Source organism: Pinus tabuliformis, chromosome 9, assembly GCF_031772625.1.
Source record: "Pinus tabuliformis cultivar Carrire ecotype Pingquan chromosome 9, CPIR1, whole genome shotgun sequence".
Classification (NCBI taxonomy): domain Eukaryota; kingdom Viridiplantae; phylum Streptophyta; class Pinopsida; order Pinales; family Pinaceae; genus Pinus; species Pinus tabuliformis.
This window is the reverse complement of record NC_142307.1, coordinates 623,969,062-623,996,074: the sequence shown is the minus strand read 5'-3', so window position 1 is coordinate 623,996,074 and position 27,013 is coordinate 623,969,062. Positions and strand designations below refer to the sequence as shown.

At 39.2% G+C, this 27,013-nt stretch overlaps 1 protein-coding gene across 2 annotated transcripts in view; it reads right to left on the bottom strand.

The window, feature by feature from the left end:
* LOC149150150 (pectin acetylesterase 8-like) overlaps positions 1-27,013 on the bottom strand; it is a 390,610-nt gene that overhangs the window by 202,297 nt on the left and 161,300 nt on the right. Inside the window, exon 5 of one of the 2 annotated variants that reach the window (XM_089445212.1) lies at positions 26,037-26,123. The exons of the other annotated variant lie outside the window; for it this stretch is intronic. Coding sequence (XP_089301338.1) covers positions 26,037-26,123 — 87 coding nt within the window. The remainder of the gene's footprint in view (positions 1-26,036; positions 26,124-27,013) is intronic. 2 annotated transcript variants of the gene reach the window in all.

Sequence of the window (27,013 nt, the reverse complement as noted above, 5' to 3'; positions counted from 1 at the left end):
AGTTACAAACTAAAAAATACCTGGCATTTTAATCGTCCTATCAGTGATAGCCATCTCAAAGCCAAATGTGCCACCTGCCATTCTATATGTCTCAATTTCTTTAGAGATCTCTATACGTTCTGCTGGAGATCGCACCATCTTTTGAACACATGATAAGAATCCATCCATGATCTCAGCATCAAATACAAACCCACATGCATAAGAAAATGCAGGGTTCAGGAAAAGCCTAGCAGCATGAATGGGACGGTGGAGTGTGTTGTTCCATCGCTCATCAATCACTCCCCATTGGAGGAGTTGTCTCTGAAACCCATCATCTCTCTTATCATCATAATAGGCATGAATGGCTTCTTTGGCCTTGTCCATGGCCTCATACAAATAGCCCATTATGGGCTTCTCACCATCAACTAACTGAAGAACCTTTACCAAAGGTTCAATAACGGCGCACACCTCCTACACTCCCGCCCAGAAGTCTTCCTGGTATGAAACTAGTCTGCATACGACCTCTCCCTCTACTTTGCGGCTCATTAGCAAAGCACGCCACCCCTCTGAAAGAAACATTCTCTTCACATCCCACATAGAATTCAAGAGGGATTGAAGAGATATGAAACTGGTGGCAAACCATGTAATGGTTGGGCGCACTAACTCTTTGTTGTTGGTGAATCTTCTCATCAAGCTAAGCACAAATGTGTGGTTATATATAAATTTTGTAATGCTTTTGGATGACTCAACAATATCTTTGACAAAGGGAATTTTCCCTATGTCCTCCAACATCAAATCAATACAGTGTGCAGCACAGGGTGTCCAAAATAAAGTAGGATGCCTATCCATAAGCATCCTGCCAGCAGCAACATAATTTGCAGGATTGTCCGTTATGACTTGGACAACATTTTCTACACCCACCTCCAAAATAAACACATCTAGCAAATCACATAAAGTTCTTGCATCTTTGATTTGTGCAGATGCATCAACAGATTTGATAAACATAGTCCCCTTGGGACAACTAACCAAGAAGTTTATAAGGGTTCTCCCCTTTTGGTCAATCCAACCATCTGACATAACAGTGCATCCTGTTTGTGCCCATGATACCCTAAAATCCTCCAATTTTTGGGTGCAATCAAGCTTTTCATTTTGAAAAATCCGGCCTCTGAAATCATGATAAGAAGGGATTTTTTGACCCTGGGCCAACAGTTGCAATAGCATCAATAGCAGGTTGGAAAAATGGATTATTCCTTACAATGCTGAAAAGAATATCACTCCAGAGGAGAAATTTTACCAGCAACTTGTCAGCTTGTTCTTTCTCAATTCTTTTTAGCATTGCACTGATAGATAGCTGTGAACCAAGTGTGGTTCGAGGAACAAAAAATGATGTGGCAGCGACCGGATTGGTTGATGTTGCAGTAGAACCAGTGCCACTTGCTTCAGCTGACTTTTTTAGTTGCCTCTTCACTTCTTCTTTGGCCTCTCTATTCTGGTCTAAAACTTCCAATGCTTTCATGGCTCTTCGGATGAGTTCAGGATTTGTTTTTGTGCAAGGCCCTACATCAAATCCAGGTATTTTTGCAAGGTGATACTTCAATCTGTACACCCCCCCGACATATGGAACCCACACAACTTGCAAGTAAAGTTTAGTCTATCATTCAAAGCATCAGGTTCACCAAATTCCTAGAAAGGGTCCAATTTCCTTGGCATGTTTGTTTTTGAACTTTGAAGTTGAAAACTTGAATGGTGTTTCGGTGAAGTTGTGAACCTATGGGAAAATAAGGATTACAATTTAGTATTTGCAAGTTACAAACTTACAATTTAGTATTTTAATTATTACATTGTACAAAAACTAAAAAAATCACATACATTTTAAGAAACCCCATTCCAAACCCAACCAAAAAAACTACAAAAAAATTACATTGGACGAATGTCAAAAACCCCATTCCAAACCCAACCAAAAACAATGAAAAAAAACAAAAACAAAGTTTCAAAACAATGAAAACAAAAAAAAAATTGGTGCCCATACCGTTTTTATGGAGATAATCGGTCCCCTCCTCAGCACACTCTTTGATTTTCTCCTCCACGTAGTTGATTTAGCTCCAAGCCTCTCCAAGCAAAATCTCCAAGCCTCTCCAACACTCCACTGCCCTCCGCACGCTCAGCTGTGCAAATGAAATGAAAAAAAATTGTTTTTTGGCTTATAAAAACGCGTTGCCCCGATATCCAGCGATAAATTTGGGAAAAAATTGCAATTTTTTCGAAAAAATCACGTATAAAAAAAAACGCGAGTACTACTCGCGATATTCTCGTTTTCGGGAAAAAATCACGCTAAACCGATAATATCGCGATTTTAACAACACTGATTTTGAGGTCTGATCTGAGAACTAAAAGTCTTATATATAGCTTCTAAGCAGTCTTATAATGCTAACTTTAGATAACAATGGTATGTTCTATGCTTGCAACAATTACCTCCATGTCCTTTTATTAGCACAATGATAATTTACAATTAATTTCTAATAGCAATCACATAAACCATTAATCACATTGATAGTGATTGTAGATAGAACATAAACAATAAAATGCAAAAGACAAGCCAAGACAAGACAACACCAATATTTGGCTAATGTCAAGGAAAAACCCCAAGATCGGGAAAACCCTTAACCAATTCTTCTTATTATAAATATCAAATGTTTAGCAGAGAGAGAGAGTACAATAATACAAAGTCAAAGTCAAAATTGACTTGCCAAATCACTGTCTAAAACAGCCCTATCAAATCTGCAATTTTTCTCTCAATCAACAATAGTCAAAATAACCCTAACCAGAAAGTCAACAACAATCGAAGTATGGTCAAGCTTCTTCAAAACAGCGCGGTCAAAGGAGAGAGTAACTCTGCCTTTCTTGCTGGTCAAAGTCAGCCCAAAATAGTCAACAAATCACCAAACAAACTCGGTCAACCCTGTGGTCAAACAGGCCTGCAATCAACGCAGGTCAAAGCACCCAAAAATTCTTGGTTTTTGTGCCAATCAATGCAGCCTGCCCAAACAAAAATATGCCTCCAAAAATCGCAGTCAAATGTGGTCAAAAGAGCCTCGGTCAATGTTGGTCAACGCTTGGTCAAACTGCAAAAAAAATCTTGATTTTGGCCTCTTGAAATTCGATCTCCTTTCAGCCACACGTGTGAAGAGAACAGCTGCCCAATAAGGTGTACGAACCAATCAAATGAGGAGAGAGAAGAATAAGAATGTGTTGAGTTGATGAGGTGCCAAATGAGGTTGGAGGTCACTCTTATTTATATGAGTCGATGTGGGTCAAAAGACATGTCTCTTGGGTTTCATGAGCCTACATGATGTTGTGGCCGATCTTGACAATTTGCACATGTGTGGGCTTCACTTCAAAAAGACATTTCTCCTTATCCAAATTTAGTGATCTTTAGGTTGATTGTGGTCCTATCGGAAAGAAGAATTCAATGCAATAATTATTTCCATCAAATGCGCTATCCAAAGTGGAATTTGGCCCTAGTTTCCAACTTTAAAGCTCCCTCTCAACTAGGGAGAATTCCACCTACCAATATTTGACCATCGATCATCATGCCATCCTATCATCATGTATAATCTCTGCATCTCGTCTCAACTCTGTTGAACACTGATATAGATAATAAGAAGAATCGATTGAGAGTGAGTCACAAGACCTTACCACTCTCCACTGACAAAAGTCAGTCCACATAATCAGGGGTAGAACCCCAATCAAACTTGATCTTGAATGATCAAGTTGTTGAACATCATGCATCCTAGACATAGGGAGTACGACAGTACATGATGCGTCCATCTGTAGTGTTATGGCCCCTATCCTCTTTTCCCAATTCATTGGCCAAATGAGAGGTACTTTCCAAGAGTCCCAGACTGCAAGGGTAGGATGTATGTTCGAGCATCCGCAGGAGAAGGTGAACCACTCATCCTACTCATCTGCCATAGGAGAAGGTGAACTGCTCATCCTATGCATATATCATCAGCCATAGGGGAAGTTGAACCACTCACCCTATGCTCTCATATATCATCATGGGGTATCACAGGGGAAGGTGAGCCACTCACCCTGTACACAATATACCAATAGGGGAAGGTGAACCACTCACCTTGTGGTCGCACATAGCTCCAATAAGTACCCCAAGCCCCCAGAAGCTCCCAGAGCTCAATGTCCAACTGAAGCAGGACTCTCATGGGAGGGTACTTCCACGACTCCCAGCCTCTCTCTGAAGGCAATTAACTTGACATTACCAAGAGGCTTCGTGAGGATGTCAACAACCTGTTCTTCCATCCTGATGCGTTGGAGCTTTATTGCTCCCTTTTGTACCATATCCCGGATAAAGTAGTACCTGATATCAATATGCTTGGAGCGGTTGTGGAACAAGGAATTCTCAGAAAGGTGAATCCCACTTTGATGTCGCAATATATAACGGTGGTATCCAGCACGTGTTCAAATAGCTAACTAAAGAGCTTCCTCAACTATATAGCTTCATAACAGGCCATACTAGCTGCAATATATTTGGCCTTAACGGTGCTTAGAGCAACCGATTTCTGCTTCCTGATCATCCAAGAAATTGAAGCAGATCCCAAAGAGAACCAACATCCTGACGTGCTCTTTCTATCCAGCACATTACCAACCCAGTCAACATTAGAATATCCATGTAGCCTCAAATTCTCGGCAGTGTATCTAAGTCCATAGTAGATAGTGCCACGAAGATATCTCAAGAGACTCTTTGCAGCGACCCAATGTATGTGATGACGCTCAACCATATATTGACTCAAAGTATTTATAACTAAGCATATTCTCGGTTGGGAGTTTACCAAGAACATCATGGCCCCTACAAGTTGTCTATATTCGGAAGGATTTTCCAATTTGAGCCCAACAGCACTTCCACATAGCTTTTTCAAGTTTAGTTCCATCGGAGTAGTCACAGACTTGCACTCCACCATCGCACATCTTTCTAATAGCTTCACAATGTATTTTCGTTGAGAAATAAAAATCTCTCCTGGATTTTGCCAATCCTCTAGGCATAGGAAGTAATGCATCAACCCTAGGATCTTCATCTCGAATTCGGATGTCAACTCCCTCTTACATTGATAAATGAGAGGGTCTGCACCTGTCAGAAAGAGATCATCAACATAAAAGGACCAAAATAAGAGGCATGTCCTTTTCAACCTTGAAGTATAGGTTCAAATCAACATAGCTCCTTGTAAATCCCAGCCTCATAAGATAGTTATCAATTCTCTCACACCAAGCCCTAGGGGCTTGCTTCAACCCATATTGGGCTTTCTTCAACCTACATACATGTGTCCTTCTATCTTGAACTTCAAACCCCTAAGGTTGTTCCAAGTAGACTTTCTCCTTAAGTGAGCCATGCAAGGAAGCAGTCTTCACATCCATTTGATGTAGGATCCATCCTTGATTGGCAGCGAGAGCAATAATAGATCGGATAGTATTGTATCGAGCAACCGATGCAAATATTTCATCATAGTTGACTCCTTACCTAGCCTTATATATTCCAGCACTTTCATCAGCTCCATGTTTAATTTTGTAAAGCCATTTTGAGGTGACCACGGACTTGTCCTTAGCTCTAGGCACCACGTCCCAAACATCATTCTTCATGATCGGTTCATATTCCTCATTCATCGTATCTTTCTATACTTGCTGCTTTACGGCTTCTTCAAACATGCAAGGTTCAACTTGAACAATAGTACTCATGGCAGCCAAGTACCCTTGATACCTATTCAGCTTCTAACTTCTGCAAAATGTCCCTCTTGGGGGAGTATGTCTTTTAGCATCTTCAAGAGCATCTTTGAGACACAGTGGTCTTTTCCTTGAGGTAGAGGAATCACCAAGAGGTGGATCAATATCGTCCATTGGGCTATCAACATCAAGCATAGGCTCATCCATTGAAGGTCCTTCTTATGATTTAGCAGCATCATCATTGTCCTTCCGTGAGATGGGAAAATCTTTCGTTTTCCTGAGGGCAGTGTCTTCATCAAAGGTAACATCTCGGCTTACTTCCACATCTCTTTGACCAGGTACATAGATTCTATATGCCTTTGAATTTTCATTATAGCCGACGAATATACCTTTCTTCCCAGAAGCTTCCAACTTATTCCTTTTCTCTTTAGGCACATGAAAGTATACCGAACAACCAAAGATTATAAAATGAGAAACATCAGGTTTCTTACCAATGAAGACTTCCTCGGGTGTCTTGAAATCCAAAGCTTGATGCAAGCTCCTATTTTGAACATATACAGTAGTGTTGGCAGCTTCTCCCCATAAAAATTTTGGTAGACCTTGATCATAGATCATGGCACGGGTGGCTTCCATGATTGTTCGATTCTTCCTTTCAGTGACACCATTTTGCTTAGGAGTGTATGGAACAATTGTCTCCCTCTTAATGCCAACCTCTTTGCAAGAGTTATTTAATTCATTTTATTCATATTTGGTTCCATTGTTGGTGCTCAACATCTTGATCTTCTTCCCTGTTTGATTCTCCACCAATGCTTTGAAAGAACAAAACCATTTGAACACTTCATCCTTCCTCTTCAAGAAATAGATCCATGTTTTTTGTGAGAAGTCATCCACAAAGATTGCATAATATGTGTATCCTCCCAATGAGGTTAAGGGTAAGGCACCAGATGGGTCAAAATGGACACTTTCACTAGAAGGGAATGGTCCCTTTGTATGTTTCCTAGTTGCACATCCCTAAAAGACTCCTTCATGGTTCATATTGAATTCAGGCATCCTTGTGACTATCCTCCTTACCCTAATGTAAGTGGGAAAATCTTCGGTGCCATAACTCACATTGAAGAGAAGTATCAATTGGCATAGCTCCCAAAGGACTTCCACCAACTTGATAGAGACCATCAACCCTAAATCCAAGAGTAAATGCATCTTTAGGGTTTCTATGCCAAATACATACGTTTCCATCAATGAATGCTACCCTGAAGCTTTTGTCTTTCATCGCAGAAATAGACACCATGTTCTTCTTCAAATCGGGCATATACAATACTTGTAGATGTATGGTTTGACATTGATTCAAGTGAAGAGTGACAGTTCCTATCCCTTTCATGGGGTAGGTGGCATTATCTCCAAGTATGATCTTTATATTAGTCTTCTTCTCAATCAAATTTGAAAGAGCCTCTTTGTATCCAGTGAAGTTCCTTGAGACTCCACTATCAATCAACCGATGATCCAAGGTATCTGGAGGAGAGGCGGTAGATAGAGCAGAAATAAGATAAAACTCATCTTGTTTTTATACAACATTACTTTCACCATACCTAGCATTCCTTGTCCTTTTGGGAGGTCGACCATTTCCATTTTGAGTGGCTAGAGCATTCCTCTTTCCTTTGTTGTTGAACCTGTTGTTCCTTTGATTGCCATTGCTTTTGTAATTGTTGCTTTTGTTGTCATCATCCCTTCGTGGATTATTCTTGTGAGGGAACTCTCTAGCATAGTGGTCGATCCTGTTACAATTGTAGCATCTTCCTTTGCCTCTTTCTTTGAATCCCTTCTTAGATCCTTGACCCTATCTCCTTGGACCAGCATCATTCTTCCTCTTTGCATGTGTAGAGAAAGCGGTAGGTTCATTTCCATTGTTGGATTTATCTTTTTCCATCATTCTTGTCTCCTCTTGAGTGCATCTAGCCAATAACTCATTGAAACCAGGTATCCTGTCATTGTTGAGAATGGTGGTGACAAATACATCCCATGGTCTTGAAAGACCTCCAAGAGCAATGAGAGTGAGTTCCCTATCAGCAGTAACTTCTCCAATAGATAGCAAGTCATTCTTGATTTGAGTTATTCTCATGAAGTAGGATTGGATAGACTCCCCTTTATCCATCTTGATATCCTTCAACTTGTTCTTGAGAAAGAGGATTTGATTTGCATTGTTCACTTTGAACATCACAACCAACTTATCATATATATCTTTAGAAGTTCCCAAATCAGAAATATAGGCAACCAAATGCTTTTGAATGTAGTCAATCAAAATTTTCTTAACTTTAACCTCACCTTTTCTTAACTTTGTTTTTGCACCACCAAGTGCATTTGAAGGAGGCTCCACCACTTTTCCCTGCACATAGTCCAATACTTCATCCTCCTCCAAAGTCAGGTCCAAAGTCATCTTCCATGCATGATAGTCATATTTTTCATTGAGCTTGTCCTCGGTCTTGAAGTAAGATGAAGAGCCCATGGAGACCAGCCCAATCATATATGTCCAACAAATCGCTTAGTGATTGCTTTCCTCTCTTGCTTGGGGTTTGTTCTCACTTAGGCTCTGATTCCATATTAATTTTAGATAACAATGGTATTTTCTATGATTGCAACAAGTGCTTCCATGTCCTTTTATTAGCCCAATGATAATTTCGACTTAATTTCTAATAGCAATAGCATAAGCCATTAATCACATTGACAATAACTGTAGATAGAACATAAACAATAAAATGTAGAAGACAAGCCAAGACAAGAGAACACCAATATTTGGCTAATGCTAGGGAAAAACCTCAAGATGGGGAAAACCCTTGATCAATTCTTCTTATTATAAATATCAAATATTCAGCAGAGAGAGAAAGTACAATAATAAAAATTCAAAGTCAAAATTGACTTGCCAAATCACTATCCAAAACAACCTTGTCAAATTTGCAATTCTGCTCTTAGTCAATAGTAGTCAAAATAGCCCTAACCAGAAAGTCAACATCAACCAAAGTCTGGTCAAACTTCTTCAAAATAGCTCCGTCAAAGGAGAGAGGAAATCAGCCTCTTTTGCTGGTCAAAGTCAGCTCAAAACAGCCAACAAATTAACAGCCAAACTCGGTCAGCCTGAAGTCAACCCTACAGTCAACGCAAGTCAAAGTGCCCAAAAATTCTCGGTTTTTGTGCCAGTCAATGCAGCCTGCCCAAACAGAAATATGCCTCCAAAAATCACAGTCAAATCTGGTCAAAAGAGCCTCGGTCAACGCTAGTCAATGCTTGGTCAAACTGCAGAAAATTTCCTAATTTCAACCTCCTGAAATTCGACCTCCTTTCAGCCACACGTATGAAGGGAACAGCTGCCTAATAAGGTGTACAAACCAATCAGATGTGGTCAGAGAAGAATGTGTTGAGTTGATGAGGTGCCAAATGAGGTTGGAGGTCACTCTCATTTATATGAGTCGATGTGGGTCAAAAGACAGGTCTCTTGGGTTTCATGAGCCTACATGATGGTGTGGCCGACCTTGACAATTCGCACATGTGTGTGCTGACTTCATAAACACATTTCTCCTTGTCCAAATTTAGTGATCTTTAGGTCAATTTTGGTCCTCTCGAACAGAGGAATTCGATGCAATAATTATTTCCATCAAATGAGCTGTCCAAAGTGGAATTTGGCCCTAGTTGCCAACTTTAACATATAATCAATTGGATATCATTGGAAAGTGAATGCATTGATTTTCTAGCTCATATTTGACATTTTGCATTCATTCTTAACTGCTGATATAAAATTGCAGACCTCTGAAAACAAGGTTGTAGCAATAATAAATCACATATAAGTCTCTAAAATTGGCCAAGGAACTCTTATGTTTCACAATCATTTGTGGTTGAAGCGATTTGGACTTAGTTTTGGTCATTTGCATCTAGTTGCACTCTTGCATTCTAATTGGATTGGTAATTGTTGATGAGATTTGCTCTAAGTGACATTGTGGGTCAATGCTCTTAATTCCTGGTTGTCATTATTGTCATCGAATAAGTGAATTCATTTCTTATTGTTAAATTGGATATCTCTTGTGGATGTTATTTTAATCATAATTAAGACATGTAATTTTCTCTCTTGTGTATCTAATTGGCATATTGGTGATTTGTTGATTTAATAAGCGTTGATATCGTATTGTTTATCACTTGAGCAATTGTCTATTAGCAACATTTTCTGGCACCGTAAAGTTTAAGCACTTCTTCTTATGGTTGAGATTGTTATTCACTTATTTGTTTAACTACCTTCTTGTTCATAATTGAATATCATCATAATTAAGAACTTAAGGAATTTTGATAATCTCACCTCAAGAGCACTCATATTTTGCAGTTGCATTTTAGGATTAGTCTCTTGTATTAATTAATTAACTTCCAAGCATAAGCTTGGTCGCTAGAGAGATAGGCTTACCTTTCTCATCTCGCTTGAGGAGTCTAGAAACTCTCTAGTGGTTAACACGGTGACCTTGCAGTGGTCAGATCCACAGTCTCTATAGCATCAGCGGCATTGGGTGGTCAGAACCTAAGGGGAGGTATCGTTAACCAAGTCTTTGTTTGCTTCCCCTTGGCTTCTCTCTCACAACCTACTCTAGAGACTAGCTTCAAAACAGTTAAGAGGAAGGATACACTTAGAATAGGCATATAACTTAAAATAAACCAAGATTTTGCATCTCACCTAGATTGTAGGATTTGCATCTCATTTAGGATAGTGAAGCATCCCTTAAGCAACAACTATTCATCCAACAACTTGGTAAATAATCTATCTTAAAGCAAGTAATTGACTCCATTTAAGGCACTAGTCTTCCACAATAATCTAATCTAATCACTTAAACTTGCTATTTCAACCAAGTTGCTAGGCCATTCAATTGTGTCTCCCAGACTTGTTGGTTGCCAACAAGTCTCCCATCTTCACATTTCATAGGGACTACCCCCCATAGCTTGTTGTAGGGAGATAGCTAGAACGGAGAGGGTAGGGATCAGAGTGACAACCCCTGCCTTGAGCATTGTCGCATCTTGCCTGTACAGTTTGGGCGACAACAAGTATCTTGGGCCATTTACCCGTGGCCAAATCAACATGGCCTAGACAAAGTCCTTTATGGCTCTTCATGCAAATGTATCAATCTCCTCCAGTCAAATCAACATGACCTAGCCAAGGTCCTTTATGTCTTCTCAAAAGAGGATCTTACCCTAGACCATTCACCCCTGGCCAAATTAGCATGGCCCAACCAAAGTCCTTTATGGCTTCTCAGGTGAATCTCATCTATCTCCTCTTGTCAAATCAGCACGACCCAAGTCCTTTTGGCATCTCAGGAGAAGATCTATACAATAATGCAGTTGCCCTAGGCCATTCACCCCTGGTCAAATGACCCAGCCAAGTCCTTATGGCTTCTTGGGTGAACATATCCATCTCCCTTGATTAAATCAGCACGACCCAGCCAAGTCCTTCTAGCTTCTGAGGAGATGGTCTACCCAATCCTGCAAAGACATCAACACTCCCTCTCAATGAGGGAGACATTTTGCATCACGCCAAGCTTGTCTCTGAAGTATACAAACTTCGCTCTAGACAAAGGCTTGGTGAGAATGTCCACAATCTGCTCATCCATGGATATGTACGGAAGCTTTACTGCTCCTTTCTACACCATGTCTTAGATAAAGTGGTATTTGATCTCAATATGCTTTGACTTGTCATGGAAAACTGGATTCTCCGAAAGCTTAACACAACTTTGATTATCACAAAATATCATGGTCATCTCAAGCTCCTGATCAAATAGCCTTGCAAGTAGCTTATGAAGCTACACTACTTCCTGACTTTCGAAACAGGTTGCGATATACTCTGCCTCTGCTATACTGGATGGGACAAAGTCTGCTTCTTGCTAAACCAGGATATCATGGAAGGCTCATAGAGTTTCAAATTCTCTACATTCACAACTAAGTAAATGCGCATATATGGTGGTGAACTGAGTCAATAGGCATTATCACCCACCTTTTCCAGTATCTCAAAGGGACCATACCTCAGAGCCTTGATTTTCTTACCAAACCCCTGCAACCTCTCTTTATTCAACTGTAGCCATACTCTGTCTCTCGCCTTGAACGATTTTTTTGTTTTGTGTTGATCATGCCTAGCCTTATACTTCTCTTGCAACTTCTACAGTGTTTCTTGTACCTATATATGGATCTACTTGACCTTCTCTATAAATTTTTCAGCCCTCAAAGCATCTCCTATAAGATCTTCCCTCACTCCTCCTTGCTCCCCATATGTAATATCCAAAGGTGAAGGTGGCAAATATCCAAAACATGTTTCAAATGGGGACTTTCCTGTGGAAGCGTGGACTGCTCTATTGTAAGAATGTTGTATATATACCATATTTTCATCCCAGGTCTTCGGATGCTTCTAGTTGTATCCCCTTAGAAGCTACACCAAAGTCCTCTCAACTACTTGTGTCTGCCCATTTGTCTGTGGATGGAATGTTGTATATCTCTTCAACTTCGTGTCCATCTTCTCCCACAGTCTAGTCCAAAATGCACTCAGAAATCTGGTATCCCCGTCTCAAATGATGCTCCTTGGTATCCCAAAGTGCACCCAGACCTTTCCAAAGAACAAGTTTGTTGCTTCTTGCCCAATGATGGTCTTTTTATAGGTTATCAGAACACACATCTTGTTGAACCTATCAACTACCACGAACAAGTAGTCATGTCCCTTCCTGGTTGTTGGTAAACCTCCCACAAAGCCCATGGAAATGCTTCCATGGGGACGAGTAGGTACAAGGGATGATATAGACCCTGTTTCCTATTGCTAAGCTTGCCAGTATAACAAAGCATGCATCCTCTTATGAACCTAGCTAACTGCTCTTACATCTTGGGCCTATATACATACCTCTGCAAGTTACCACGATCTTCCCTACACCAAAGTGCCTTGCAACCATGGAGGTGTGAGCCTCTCTAATCAGCTGCAATCACTCACCTTTAGGAACACATAACTTATCCAACTTGTAGAGTAACCCATCCTAGAGATGGTATTCAACGATGTTGTCGCCATCGTGCACATGACTCTGACTCTGCAACTACTAATACACCTCCGTGAAGTTCTTATCCTCTTAATATGCCTATCTATATGCATCATGGGTGAATAGCTCTGTTGTAACTTATTTTTACCCTTGTAGTTTTTCTTTCATTTTCAAAAATATAAAATAGAGAAAAATAAATAGAAAAGAAAAGAGAAATAAAAAAAAATCAAAAAAATAAATGAAAATAAAAGGGAGAAAAGAATTAAAGAATTAAAAAAATGTTATATCCATAGTAGCAGTGAGCATGTTTAAATGTCGCATTTGTATTTTTATTATCCTTAGCATTTTTAAATAAATTATTTTATTGTAATAATTCGAAGTGATTGATCACCGCCGAGCAATTAAAGTTTGTGCATCTTTGAGTGGACGAGATCGGTCTCGCCAAGATCAATGGCCCCTAACCCATTGCGGGACCCCTCACATTGTCAGATGTTAACGGGGGGGTCCAAAAAGCAGTTTTCCCTGACCTCACCTTTGTTACGTGGCGCCTTCCCAATGATTGTGGTACCCCTCTGCTCAAAACCACAAACTACTTCCTCCCCCCGATTTTGCCCACCGCTAACTTTCTGCTACAATTAGTCGTCACCAGTCCTCTTGATAAATTCAGCAGGTGACCATTAACCATTCAATTCTCCCGCCAATGTTCAAAACATTAATTTCTCCGCGCCAATAATGGTTAGCATAACCGAAAGTCGTTACAATCACCTAAATAAAATTTGTTGCCTTATCCAAAATGCATTCTTTCACCATTTCTGCCTATAACTAAAGCTCTAGCATGACACTGCAAGCGAATTTCGGCGATTTCCAAAACCTGATCATCACTATCTCCGGGTAACTATTTAATTGTCCTAAGCACTTCTTTTTCCCCAATGGCTTCCCACAAAGGAAAATCTAAGATATCTGTAGACAATCCTATGTTGCCCCTAATTTAGATGAATTGCCCTTGATTGATACCCATTTCAAAAACATGGAGACCAACTGTGAATTCGACTTGTACGAAATTCACAATTGGGCTTTTAAGAAGTATAAAGATGCCCGTGACAGTTTTGTTTTCCTTAGACATACCATTTTCCTGAATTTGTCACTTGGTGTGGAGCCCGATATCTTCCTAGTCAGAGAGTTGTTATTGCTCAAAATAATGAAACCTTGTTTTATATAACCCCTAAGTCAATCTACCAGGCCCTCCAATTAAATTCTCAAGACTCCCTTCACCCTTTTTCCACTGATGTTTTAATGGAGATTTATCAGAGACTTTCTTTTTCACAAAGAGCAGATATCTTTGAGTCATTTTTACCAGAAAACTTAGAATTACCCAGAACAAACCCACCTTATCCCTCTGCAATGTTCCCTGAGATGTCTAAGCAGGTCATTTCCCTAGTTTCTTGTTTGTTAGGGTATCCCAATGATCAATGGGTAGATGAGGTTATTTTGGGCTTTTTGTTAGTCTTTTCTTCTAGTAAAAAACCATCAATCTTGTTCAATTACAGTCACTTTCTATCTGACGTAATTCATGATCAATTTTTAGAGTTCAGTGTTGAAGGTTCGTTCAAGCACCAATCCATTTTGATTTACTGATATCATCAGTCATAAAGGTTCAATTTTCCTTTGCAAAAATTGGATGTTGAAGGCAAACCACAATGAGTGATTCGTTGGACCTCATTAGTGAGGAAAATCTCTGAAGAATTTTCTTTCAATGATTTTGTCAATCAATTTTTGTATATGGCAATATGTTTGTTAAGTAGTGATGCAGTTCCTATAGTTTCAACAAATATCAAAAGGATTTTGCATTTGAGTGAGCAATCTAAAGTTGGAGACTAGTATTTGTACCAGAATTTCACAGAAATCAGGATTTATGGCTGCGAGCTTCCACCTTACAAATTACCGGTGTTCCTCCCCATGAGGATTTTTGCACTTGAATATATCAGGAAGATGATGAACATGGATGATGTTCATTTTGTTTCCAAAAAACAAAAGGCTCAATTCAAACTAAAAGCACAGGTTGGCCCATTCATAGTCAACACCAGAGCTGCAGAAAAAGAATTCAATGAGTTATTGAGGCAGATGAAGTTTAGATTAAGTTTCAGTTGGTCATATGATCCATTAGGACTAATATCATCAATGAGAGTTGGTCAGAAGTCTACACCATATGTGCACATTGCAAAACCTGAGATTGAAAAATACGCCAACAAAGAAGAATGGGAAGAGAATACACTACAGGAAGTTGAGGAGCTAGTTTCCAGTCAAACAGCACTGGAGACTCCAAGGATGACGGAAAACGAATTGAAAAGACTAAGAGATAGTGTATCTCCAGCAGGATTAGAGTTACAGAAGGCAGCATTCAAGGTATTCCAGAGGAAAACCATAAATGTTGAAGAAGAATCCTCAGAAGATCAAACTTTTGAGGAACCTACTACAGTTATAATTTCAGGAGAATTTGCATTTTCATTGCAGCAGATTGAAGAAACAACAATAGATTCTCCTTCTTCGCCAAGGTAGTAGAGTATTTTTACGAGGTTCTTAGAGATGAAGAAGAAGAATGAAGCACTAAAAATTTCTACATATGCAGAGTTTTGAAAACAGCCTTCCACAACTCAGACTAGGTTACTTTCTTCCTTAGACAATGAAAGGGGACAGTTCCAATTAGCCTTTTTGGAACCAAATGTCCCTATGCCCAAGAGTGTTGAGGATTCCAAAACCTTTGTGTTTTCATTTGACACCAAACAGATACATCTTATTGATCAAATCGATCTTCACAAGCAAGCAAGAGAAATTATATACACATCCTTGACAAGTTCACCCATAGCAACTTCTAAGCTACAAGCATCTCTGAATAATGTTCATTCTCAATTGAAGCTCGAAAAGGTGTCTTCTCTAGCAAAGAATACAAAAATTAAGGGGTTGGAGGATCTAGTTTTAAAATTACGATTGAATCCTAAAGATGTAAAGGCAGCTGAGGAAATAATTAAAAGTGGAAATGCAAATATACAGTCACCAATGAAACAACTGAAATTACCAACTACTGAGCATCCTCCAGAACAAGAAGTAAGTCAGCTGGACAAGGAAAAAGAAAACATGCTCTGAATGATTGTAGAGAAAAATATACAAATTCAGAAAATGGAGGCAAATATGGAAAAAGTGATTAGGAAAGAGAACTCCAAATCAGCACAGGAGTATGGACATCTACAACAGTAGTGTCCACAGTAGAAACAGAGTCTACCAGTCAGAATCCAGCAAAACAATTATCTAAAGCTATGGGAGACTTATCATTAAAGGATATGGAGATTGAAAAACTCAAAGTTCAATTGGAGAAGACTCAAGATAATAAGATAAAAGTTGATAATGCATATCTGGCCGAAGTACAGAAAAACTTCAGATTAATTAAGCCACTAGAGAAATATGAAAATGCATCAAAGATTGCACAAACATTATCAGAAGCCAAAGAAAAGATATGGATTAATATAAATTCAACCATAACTGAACTTTGGACATCCATTGAAATCATTTTTGAACAGGAGGGGTTAGTGCAAAAGTCAAAGGAAGCCATTACAGAGATTAAAGAAGATTTAGATCACAAGCCAGGGGAAGCTACCAGAATAATCAAAGTGTTGAATTCTAAAACAAAAGAACTGGAGGAGTTTGGAATTGAATACAGGACTGATACAGTCCTAGAAGTAAGAAGGGTTTTGACAAAAAGAAACTTAATGTTACAATTAGAAAAAAAATGTCAAAACTTGGAAGTATAGGTTAAAAAGTTTCATAAAAAGTTCAATGTTTTGCGCCAGAAAGGACTTCCAGCTCTACGAGATTCTAGTGGCCAATTGATTCCACTAGAAAATTACCAGCACAGATTGCATGAGATAACAGCAAATAGAACCAAGTTTGCAAAAGTCAAAGGGATGATCAGTGGTAAAGCATTCCTTGAAGGCCTTGAATTTGATCTTTTTATTCAACATGAAATTCAACATTTATTTATTACTAGGCCAACCTTTGAGAAATAACAGAAGTTGATAAGGCATATAGAGAAGTAACAAAATTTTCTATCCCAGATGATAAAAGATGGGATAAATTACTTGAACTCATTGAGTAAAACAGAATGCACATATTCAGTAACCAGTTGCAAAGAAAGAAGGAGCAGAAAGCAAAAAGGAGCACAAAACAAAAAATTCAATTTCCAACAGCAGTCATCAAACAATAGCCTCGAATTGTGTGTTGATTATTCAAATTAGTTTAGAATAGCTATTTTTGTGTTCTATTTTTGTAATGTCCAAATCAGTTTTGGATAATATTTCACGTTGTAATAAATTACACCATTGTTACTCTGAAGTATTTCTGAAGATAATCAAAGGATTTTGGCTTCATTCTTAATAGTTTTTGTGTCCATGTGAGTTTTTCCTGTTATTCATTTATGTTTTCCATAATTTAATTTTGCATATGTTCAAGGTAACATAGGAGTTAGGGTAAGGTTAGATTGAGTATCAATCTCCCTGACAACCCACTGCAAAGATATAACCATTAAAGATACTAATTAACTAAACAGTCTGTTTAAGTTAGTTCCTCCATATCTTTTAATTGTTGCCTTCTGTCATCTTTTGAACATATTCTATTTGGCTATAGAATTTTTTTGCACGCATCAACTATATTTGATTAGTTAAATATTCAATATGGATGTTTGATTATCACATTTATTTATTTTTTCTTGCAAACTCGACTTGAAGATTTATTCCTATTATGAATGAAAATCAACCCTTTCAAATTCTCAGAAATATTTAGATTTTGTATGTGCTAAAGGTTTAGTACATTGGTCATCCAATTCAATTAAGCCCTTAATTAGATGCTTTGGCACAGTTCCCCAACATAGAATTGTCTACAAAGATACAACAGGCTCCATGTGCATAAGAGTCCCCAAAGTTGTAGTCTTCAATGTGGGTGGCCTCGAAAGAAAGTCGACCAACTTGTTTGTGTTGCCCTTCTTATACTTAATCACTAAATGAAACTGTTGTAAGAACCCCGTCCACTTGCAATAGCCGATCTGCTATAGCTTATTCTGGGCCTGCAAGTACTGTAACGATTGGTGATTTGTGTGGATTACTGTCTCCTTTCCCATCAGATAGTGTTCCACTTCTTCACAACTTGCACCATGGCATAGAGCTCCTTATCATAGGTAGGGTAATTAAGGACTACCCCGTGAAATACTTCAAAATGGCAGCATACAGGCCTTACTCAATTCATTAAGACAACTTCCATAGCATACCTACTCGCATCTATCTCCACTTCAAAGGGACGCTGCAAGTTTGGTAATGCCAAAATTGGTGCATGACTATTCTTCTTATTTAACTCCTCGAAAGCCCTCTGTTAACAATTTTCCCCACTAGAAATTCTTGCCACTTGATGTTATGGCATGGAGCAGTGTTGCTACCGCTGAAAACGAGGCTATGAATTTTCTCAGGTACTGTGCTGCCCCAATGAAACTCCTGACCTTAGAAACATTAGTAGGCACCGGCCATTTCATGATGGTCTCCATCTTGGAAGGATCTATCTTCAGCTCTTCTCCACCGTTCACATACTCTAGATACACCAAAGCTTGTTGCAGAAACTCGCACTTCTTGAGATTTGCTACCAACTAGTGCTTCTTCAATGTTTCCAACACCTGCATCAAATGTGAAATATGCTCCTCCAAGGTAGCACAATATACGAATATATCATCCAAATAGACAATAACAAATGAATCTATAAAAGGGTGCAGTATGTCATTCATTAATCTCATAAACGTAGTTGATGCATTACATAGGCAAAATGGCCTGACTAACCACTCATACAAACCTTGCCTGGTTTTGAAGGCGGTCTTCTAGGTATCTTCTTCTTCGACTCGAACCTGGTCATATCCAGAGTTCAAGTCAAGCTTGGTGAAGTATTGTGCTTGCTACAATTGATCCAACAAATCGTCTGTCATGGGCAGAGGGTATGTGTTCTTCAGCGTGATTTTGTTCAACACCCTGTAATCTATACACATGTGTCAGGTTCCATCTTCCTTTGGCACAATCATGATGGGTGACCCACATGGTGATGTACTCAGTCGAATGACACCCTATTCCAACAGTTGTTGCAACTATTTCTTCACCTCACTTGCTTCTATAACAGACTGCCTGTACAGCCCAATATTTGGCAAGGTGGAGTCCGGAAACAGCTGGATCTCATGTTCCACTTCCCTCTTAGGTTGTAGTCCTTTAGACTCCCGGAACACATCCCTATATGCCTGTAGCAACTCCTCCAGTTGTTGATTTTGTTTCTTAGTACATCCCTCTAGGGATGTCTTGCCTCTTATTGACTCCTCTACAGACTGCCTTTCCCTTAAAACAATTAAGCATACTTATTGTTGGAACTGATCAATTTCTTGGCTTGGTTGGCACTTACTAGTGAAATTTTTTACTTGTGTTTGTTCGGGTTGATGATGAATAATTTTCCATCCTTGATGAGTCAGTACTCGTTGGCTCTACTCATGAATATTGTATCACACATGTACATGTATGGACTCCCAAACACGACTCCACATACAGCAAGGGGAAACAAATCCAGATCTACTTCATTAATAAAATCAACATTGATAGCAAATCTAATTTTGCATTGCTTTGTTACGATTAGCTCTGCATCTTTATTTACCCATCCCAGTGGATATGGGATTAGATGATCACAAACTTCTAGCCCCAACTTCTTGACCAGCTCTGCTGCAATGAGATTCGTCTGTGATCCTAATTCAAATAGAGCATCAGTCTTTGTCTTCTTGACCTGTATCTTTATATGGAAGTGTTTGGTCATTTCTTTCTCTTCTTGTTGTTGAAGGCTGCTCAGATTCACCTCCTTCTGCATTGATGTGCAGATGATCTTCTCATACACGTCCAAGTTGCTTTCAACTTGGTTGCTCGAATTTGTGTCCATGAGATTCTTCTTCTTGTTATCTTTCTTCTTGTTCTTCGGGTTTAGCTCTAGATGCAACTTCCAGCGCTTCTCCTTTGTATGGCCATCAATGTTGCAGTGGTTGCAGTGGTTGCAGTGGTTGTTGGGATCTTTGCACTGGTGTGTTTTGGCTGTCGTCTTTTTATATTTTCCCCCTTTTTGTTTATTCTTCCCCTCCTTAGAAGCATCATGTTGCTCCTTCTGCTTCGATCGATTGTGCTCTCTTCAGGCCTATGTTCTCCAAGCTCCAAGTATTGTGCCTGTATACAAGCCTTGTCCACCAATTTGGGCTTGAATAACATCACTTGCTCACACAAATGGCTGTGCAAACCCCCCAAATACTCTAGGAGTACATCTGGGTTCTTTGGAGAGATACCCAGCATTATAGCCATCTTTCTTAATTTCGTGGTGTACTCCTGCACGCTTTGGCCCAGCTTTTGCTTGAAGTAATGCCACCAGATCCACTGGTTCCCCACGTACCCAATGGGATAAAACTGTGACTTAATGAGGGTTGTCAAATTCTTCCACTTAGTCACTGAAGGTTCTCCCTCCAACCTCAGGGTTTCTGTGTGGCTCTCCCACAAAATCAGTGCATGGCCCTCTAATTTCAACTCCGCGAATGAGATCTTTTGCCCTTCCTCAATGTGATGAACACTGAAATAAACTTCCAATTGTTGCAACCAATGGTTCAGCTTCAGAGCGTTGATCTCGTTGTGGTACGGCTTGATATCGATCTTTGCTTCCATTTTAAACAGGGACTGTGATTGGTTCATGGCACTCGAACTGGGTTGATCTTTTTCGGGTTCTTTCGTCGACTCGTTCTCCATTTCTTCCTGATCTCATGATCCCCGTTTTGATTTGTCCTCTGCATTTGAATCCCCATCTTCTCCTAATATCCACAACTTGTTATTCAATGTCACCATGAGGAGGTTTACATTGTGGTTGATATCTGCAACTTGTTGTTCAAGCCGTGTAAACCTCACCTTTGCAGGATCACGAGGTTTGTTTACAAATTCGTCTACCATGATTAGGGTTTTATGATTTTCAACCTCATCGACCTAAACCCCCTGCAAGCTTCACAAAATACCCAAAGAAACTCGCTCTGATACAAATACGATTCGTAAACTGTCGTGGATATTCCACTAGACAGTTCGTCACAATAGTTTTGATAATATTATATTAGAAATCTAAAAATTCTACACTATTACAGTTTATTTAAACTTCAAAATATGTAGATTTAACTATAATTAGTGCATGCATGCGAATGGAAATCATGCAGAAAATTAGAGAACGACAAAATAAGCTCACACACACACACACAAGACACAAAATATGCTCTGGAAAACCCTTTCGAGATAAAACCAAGCTGGAAGGGGAGGACACGCCGCTCTCTTTCTTTGTCTAGAAATATCGTTGCACGTACAAAGAAGTAAGGCATGTGGCCAGTGGGCTACTACAGTGCACAAATCCTCTCTGTGCGCTCTACCTCCTATGCCCCTTGGCTATCTTTGCTCAGCTATGGAACAAAATGCTCTCGAAAGAATGGAATGCCTCTTCCTCCTAGTGGCCCGGTTATAACACAGCCCGATAGCCTACTAGTGGGTAAGCTTGACTACATCAACTCTTAACTAGTTACAATATAGACTCTTCTAGAGTATTTTACATCACAAACACGCAGCTAGCCCCTTTTCCATGAATAATGGGGGCTGATGCGGCATTCTCCCGAATTATAGGTGTGAAAACAAGAAGGTCAACTTTTGAGTGGCATAACTTTTGCATACAGACTCTGATTGACGTGCTTTTTGTGTTGTTGCAAAGAACTTTGTGTGTAGAACAACACAAAAAGTTGCGCACTCGAGTGGCAAAATTTTACGCCCAAAAAATGTCGTTTGATGCCTCAAAATGCTCCCAAAAGGTTTCAGACCTCGTTTTGCCAAACTAGGACCCGCTAGTAAAAACAGTCCCGTGAGTTGATTCCTCCTCTTTTTCCACTCTTAATGCATCGAGGTGGATGACAAACAATATAATGATCCAATCCTGATCAAAAAATCTAATCAAGTTGTTGAATACTTGTTTCTTAAGTTGACTTCAATGGGTTCTCTTTCAACAAAGCTCTAATACCATGTTGAATTTTCTACAAGAGCACAGTAGAATACTATTTTCTGCCGAATAATTACTACCTAATGATTTTCACATAGTATTCTTATGCCATTGATATCATCGAACAATTACACGTCAGAAAATGTCAACAATAAATGTTGCAGAAACAATAAAGATCATAGAAAGATAGCCATGCACAATAGAGGAAATATTTTTACCCTGGGAAACCCAATCTCGGGAGAAAACCCAACAATTTTTCTTACGAGAAATTATTCTTTACCAAGGTTTACAAATCAACAATTTCTCTATAAATTTGTGCCAAGTACAAATCCAAATACCAATCAAAGCCTGCTTAAAGTAGGAGCAAGTCAATGTTGGTCAAACCAATTAAACTGCTCAGAAGTCTACACTAGTCAAACAACCAGCTTGCAGTCAAACTTCGGCCCTGTGGCTCTCGTGGTCAAATTCTCACATGCAATACCATTTTGCAGCTTTGCTAACTCTAGTCAAACTCGGCCCAAAACAGTTCAGTGAACTTGGGTCAAACTCGATCAAATGGAGAGAGAAACAACTCGGTCAACTTGTCCTTCTTTTCTCCACATGTGCAGCTATCCAAGACCCAGAAGGATGAAGAAGAAACTTGCTTGGTGTAGAAAATGGGATGTCACTTCATTAATATATACTAGTTGACTGGGGATAAATTAACCCAAATGACACACCCTTTCATGAGTTGGGTCGACTTGGTTCCCCAAAAAATAAATTTTATTTTAATTTTCATAGGCCGACTTGGAGACCTCTTTGGCATGCAAGAATACCTCTCGATGCTACACAAAAATCAACATACAGGTTGTACATTCCATCATAGGGGAAGATTGTGGTGAGTAGCTATGTGAGATTTGAGGAGCACAGAGCCTTGAGGCAGTGACATGATACCATACCAGCAATGGCAGATGATCAGGAGTGAGAAGCTCTGAATGCTAAAGAGAGGCCACCAACATCAGCAATAGATACCTAGTCTTCAAATCAGGAGGAATAGTAATAAGCACCTTCTAGTTTGTCAAGAGGAGGCCAAGATGGCTTGAGCAAACTTTGAGAAACGCTCGGCAGCGCATATGGAGGCTCCTAGGAGGACTTTCAGGGAGAGTACACCACTGCATAAGTTTCTCAACTAGATGGCACTCATGAATGACATTAGTGATTTTGAGCCTTCTAGCTTTGAGGATGCAACAGACCGGGAGCTTTGGAGGTATGCCATGATGGAAGAGTATTCTTCCATTATGTAGAACGATGTATGGGATATTTTGCCTAGGCCAAAAGGGAAATCAGTGGTTAATTCGAGATGGATTTTCAAGATCAAACATATTGTAGATGGCAACGTCGAGAAGTATGAGGCTATGTTTGTTGCGAAAGGGTTTTCCCAAAAGGAGGGAGTGGATTATGAGGAAACATTCACTCCAATCACTAGATACACTTCTATCATGGTTGTCATTTCTATTACTTTAGATATGGGGTGGAGGATACATCAGATGGATGTGAAGACAACATTCCTTAACGGAGTGATTGAGGAGGAGGTGTATATTGAGCAACCTAGGATTTTGAGGTGCATAGAAAAGATTCTCATGTATGCATATTAAAGAAGCCTTTGTATGGTCTCAAGCAAGCACCTAGGGCATGGTACTCGAGGAATGATGGGTATCTGCTAACCATGGGCTTCACCAAGAGTGAGGTAGATCCCAACATGTACTATATACTAGTTGGTGACAATTCAATCACTCTAGTACTTTATGTGGATGTCCTCTTTATTACAGGGGTAGAGAAGCTCATAGAGATGTGCAAGAGAGACCTAGTTGTGGCATTTGAGATGAAGGGCATCGTCATGATGTACTACTTTTTGGGGTTGGGGATGTGGCTGCAGATTGGTGAGATCTTCGTCGAAGAGGATAAGTGTGCAGTTCAAATCTTGAAGAGAAGAGGGATGGCGGATTGCGGGCATATCTCAATGTCCGTGATTACCAACTTGAGGAAGTTGAATGCTTATGAACCAGAGTTGGTGGATCCCACATTGTACAGACAATTGATAGATTCCTTGATGTATTTGGTCAACGCTAGGCCAGATTTATGCTTTGTTGTGAGCACACTGAGCCAGTTTATGGTGGAGCCAAGGAGAGTTCATTGGGCGACAACAAAGCTTATGCTCAAGTATCTACGAGGTACAGTGGAGTATGGGCTTAGATATGTCGGAAGTGGTGGGATGCACTTAGTGGACTATACAAGTCTAGACTGGGGTGGGAGTGCAATGGATAGGAAGAGTACCTATGGGTACTATTTTAGTTTGGTATCAGCAGTAATCTCATGGTTTGGTAGGAAGCAGCCTTTCGTGGCACTTAGTTCAACAAAGGTAGAGTCTATGGCAGCTAGCTTCGCAAGTTTTGAGATCAGTTGGTTCTTAAGATGCTCGTAGGGTTATTGGTCTCAAGTTGGGTCCGATAGTCATTCACTGTGACAACCAAAGTTACATCAAGCTCTCAAAGAATCCATTGTTTCATGACAAGTCCAAGCATATACAGATCATATATCATTTCATTAGAGACAAAGTCGAGAGGGAAGTTGTGAAGCTCAAGTATATCTCCGTAGATGATCAAGTGGCAAACATTCTCACTAATCCCATAGAGAAGGGCAAGTTTGTGTTTTACGGATAGGTGGTGCAGAACGCCTTGCACGATAGGAGAGAGTACTAATGTTTATAGCTCGGGCAGGTGCTTCTAAGTTCTGCATAGGCTAGGTGTCAAGCATGCAAAAGATGTCCAAAATCCTCCAGGTGCTTGTTCACGAGGAGTAAGTGATTATTGTGCTTTATCTCCTAAGTCTAACTTAGGAAAAGTACATTAATTAATTTAATTGATTAATATTGGCTATTGGGCTAAGTTTCTAAGGATAAATAATTTAATTATTTAAGTGAATTATATCAAATCTCTATCATTGATCTAAGTGGGTTAGGAATTAATCCTATGCATCTATCACTTAGAGATTGGGGGTTAGGGATTTAGCTCAAGATGAAATTATAAAAGAAGCCTAAGGGAGAGGATGAAGACACATCAAATCATTTGAGAGAGTGATTTTCTCAAGAGTGTGAGAGACTCAAGACTAAAGAGAAGAGAAAGGTGTGCAGCAAGGTGATTTTAGGAGAAGGAAGAGGAGGCCGAGTTTGTGGAGAGAGAGAGCGGGCTGAGATTTGGAGAAGGCCAAAATTTGTGAGGGGATGAAATTTTCCAGCTAGGCTTGCTCAAGGGTAAAAGAGAGATTTGCTCCAGTGCACAAGGTGTCGTAGAAAGCAAGGAAAGGGAGGCCAATTTCCAGGTAGAGAAGCCAAATTTTTCCAGGGCCAAGAATCTCCAGCAGCCCAAATTCTTCTGGGGACCAAAATTCCCAAGGGGAGAAAATCAGGTTCTACGGTGCTGTAATTTCTGTCTATTCTCTAAGGGTCAATTTCCCTGTGAAGGGAGCACAAATTTCCCTGAGCTAATTCGAAGTGAAGAAGAACTTGTTGGGCAGAATTTTCTGCTCCTTTTCTGCCTGATTTTATGTTTTTATTTCCACTGCCAATTTTATTTGTGAAATTAAGATACCTGTGTACCAGCAGCTTCAAAAAAAAATTTCACTGAGTGAATTAATTTCTGGGTATAAAATAATTGCTAAGAAAAATAGATTAGATTTGGTACTAAAAATTAGAAATCTTATGTAAAGAATATATGACTAAGGGGACCCTATGCATGTTACTATTTTCTATTAATCCCCTCACTTTCCTTCAATTTTTTCCTTCAATATAATTTATTTCTTTCATTACTTCAATAGTCCTCTTCTTTTTATCACATGCCTTTTCAGCCACTTAATATAATAATTGCTCAATATTCCTATTTTTTTGGTTCATCTTGCTAATCAGATGGAAATTTTCTAGATTTGGCATTTTGTTTAAAACAAAGCAACCTTCTCGTGTATCTAATTTGTCTATCGTACAAGCTCAATATACTAGGACTCCATATTTGCATTATAATTAGTTCTCAACAAGATAATAAGTTTACGATCTGATTATTTTATGAAATCCTCATAACAATCCATGCATGCAAGTGTGCAATTGCAGGAGATTACATGTGAATTTGTGTGTTAGTGAAGAAGGGTGGTAGAGAAAACCTGATCAGCTTTATCCATTCCCTTGACCAAGAGGTCATGCATGATAGCTTGCCAAATTCTCTGGCCTCTAAAGTAGATGTTGTGTTCCTAAGAGATCATGAACACATATTTGTTAGTGCAAATTACTTGAACAGGATGACAAAGAATCATTTGGAAATCACCCAATTTTATCCTAATCGGGTGAAAAGCTAATAATCAGCTTTAAAAAAATATAAACAAACGTGGGAAGAAAAAAAAACAAGGGCATGAAATAGCAAATTAACTTCTTTAGGACCATGGCAAAAAGGAACTGTCCTTATATTCTAAGGTTGTAGTTATCTAAACTGGTGATTGAAAAAATAAGAAAAGATCACGCTAGAAAAAAGTGTTTATCAACATGAATTATAACAATCAGAAAACCACATGCAACAATAATGATAAACTCGAAGGCCAACTATAAACATTCTGCAAGAGGATCAAACTAAGTGTCTATGGACCATATAGCCAACTATATCTTTGAAAATCTAATATGTTGTAACATAACTGCCATACTTGGTCTCAACAAATACTTAATGGGGCAAGTAATAGGCACTTCGCAAAACTAAAAACTATTAAAATAGAGATGAAAAATTGCTTTAATGCATGAAATCTTAACAACCAGTAAGGTGGTTATTGAATCAAAATACTCAAGATACTCACAAGGACATGAAAGTATAGAAAATATTCACTACTCAAAACTCAATCAATGGGAGTTGCAAGAGTATTTATCAAATCATTCAAATCAGGGTCATACTCGCCATGCTCAGAATTAGCATCACCAATATCACAATAATATCATAAATATCACTATATAACGTGTGAATTTTAAAGAAACAATATTATTGCCACAAAATATCGTAATATTTTCTTATTAGTGGTATTATTACAATATTCTCCAATGTTATTGAGAGTCAATGGAAAATATCCCCTGCTTGCATCAATTATGCTTTAAGATGTGA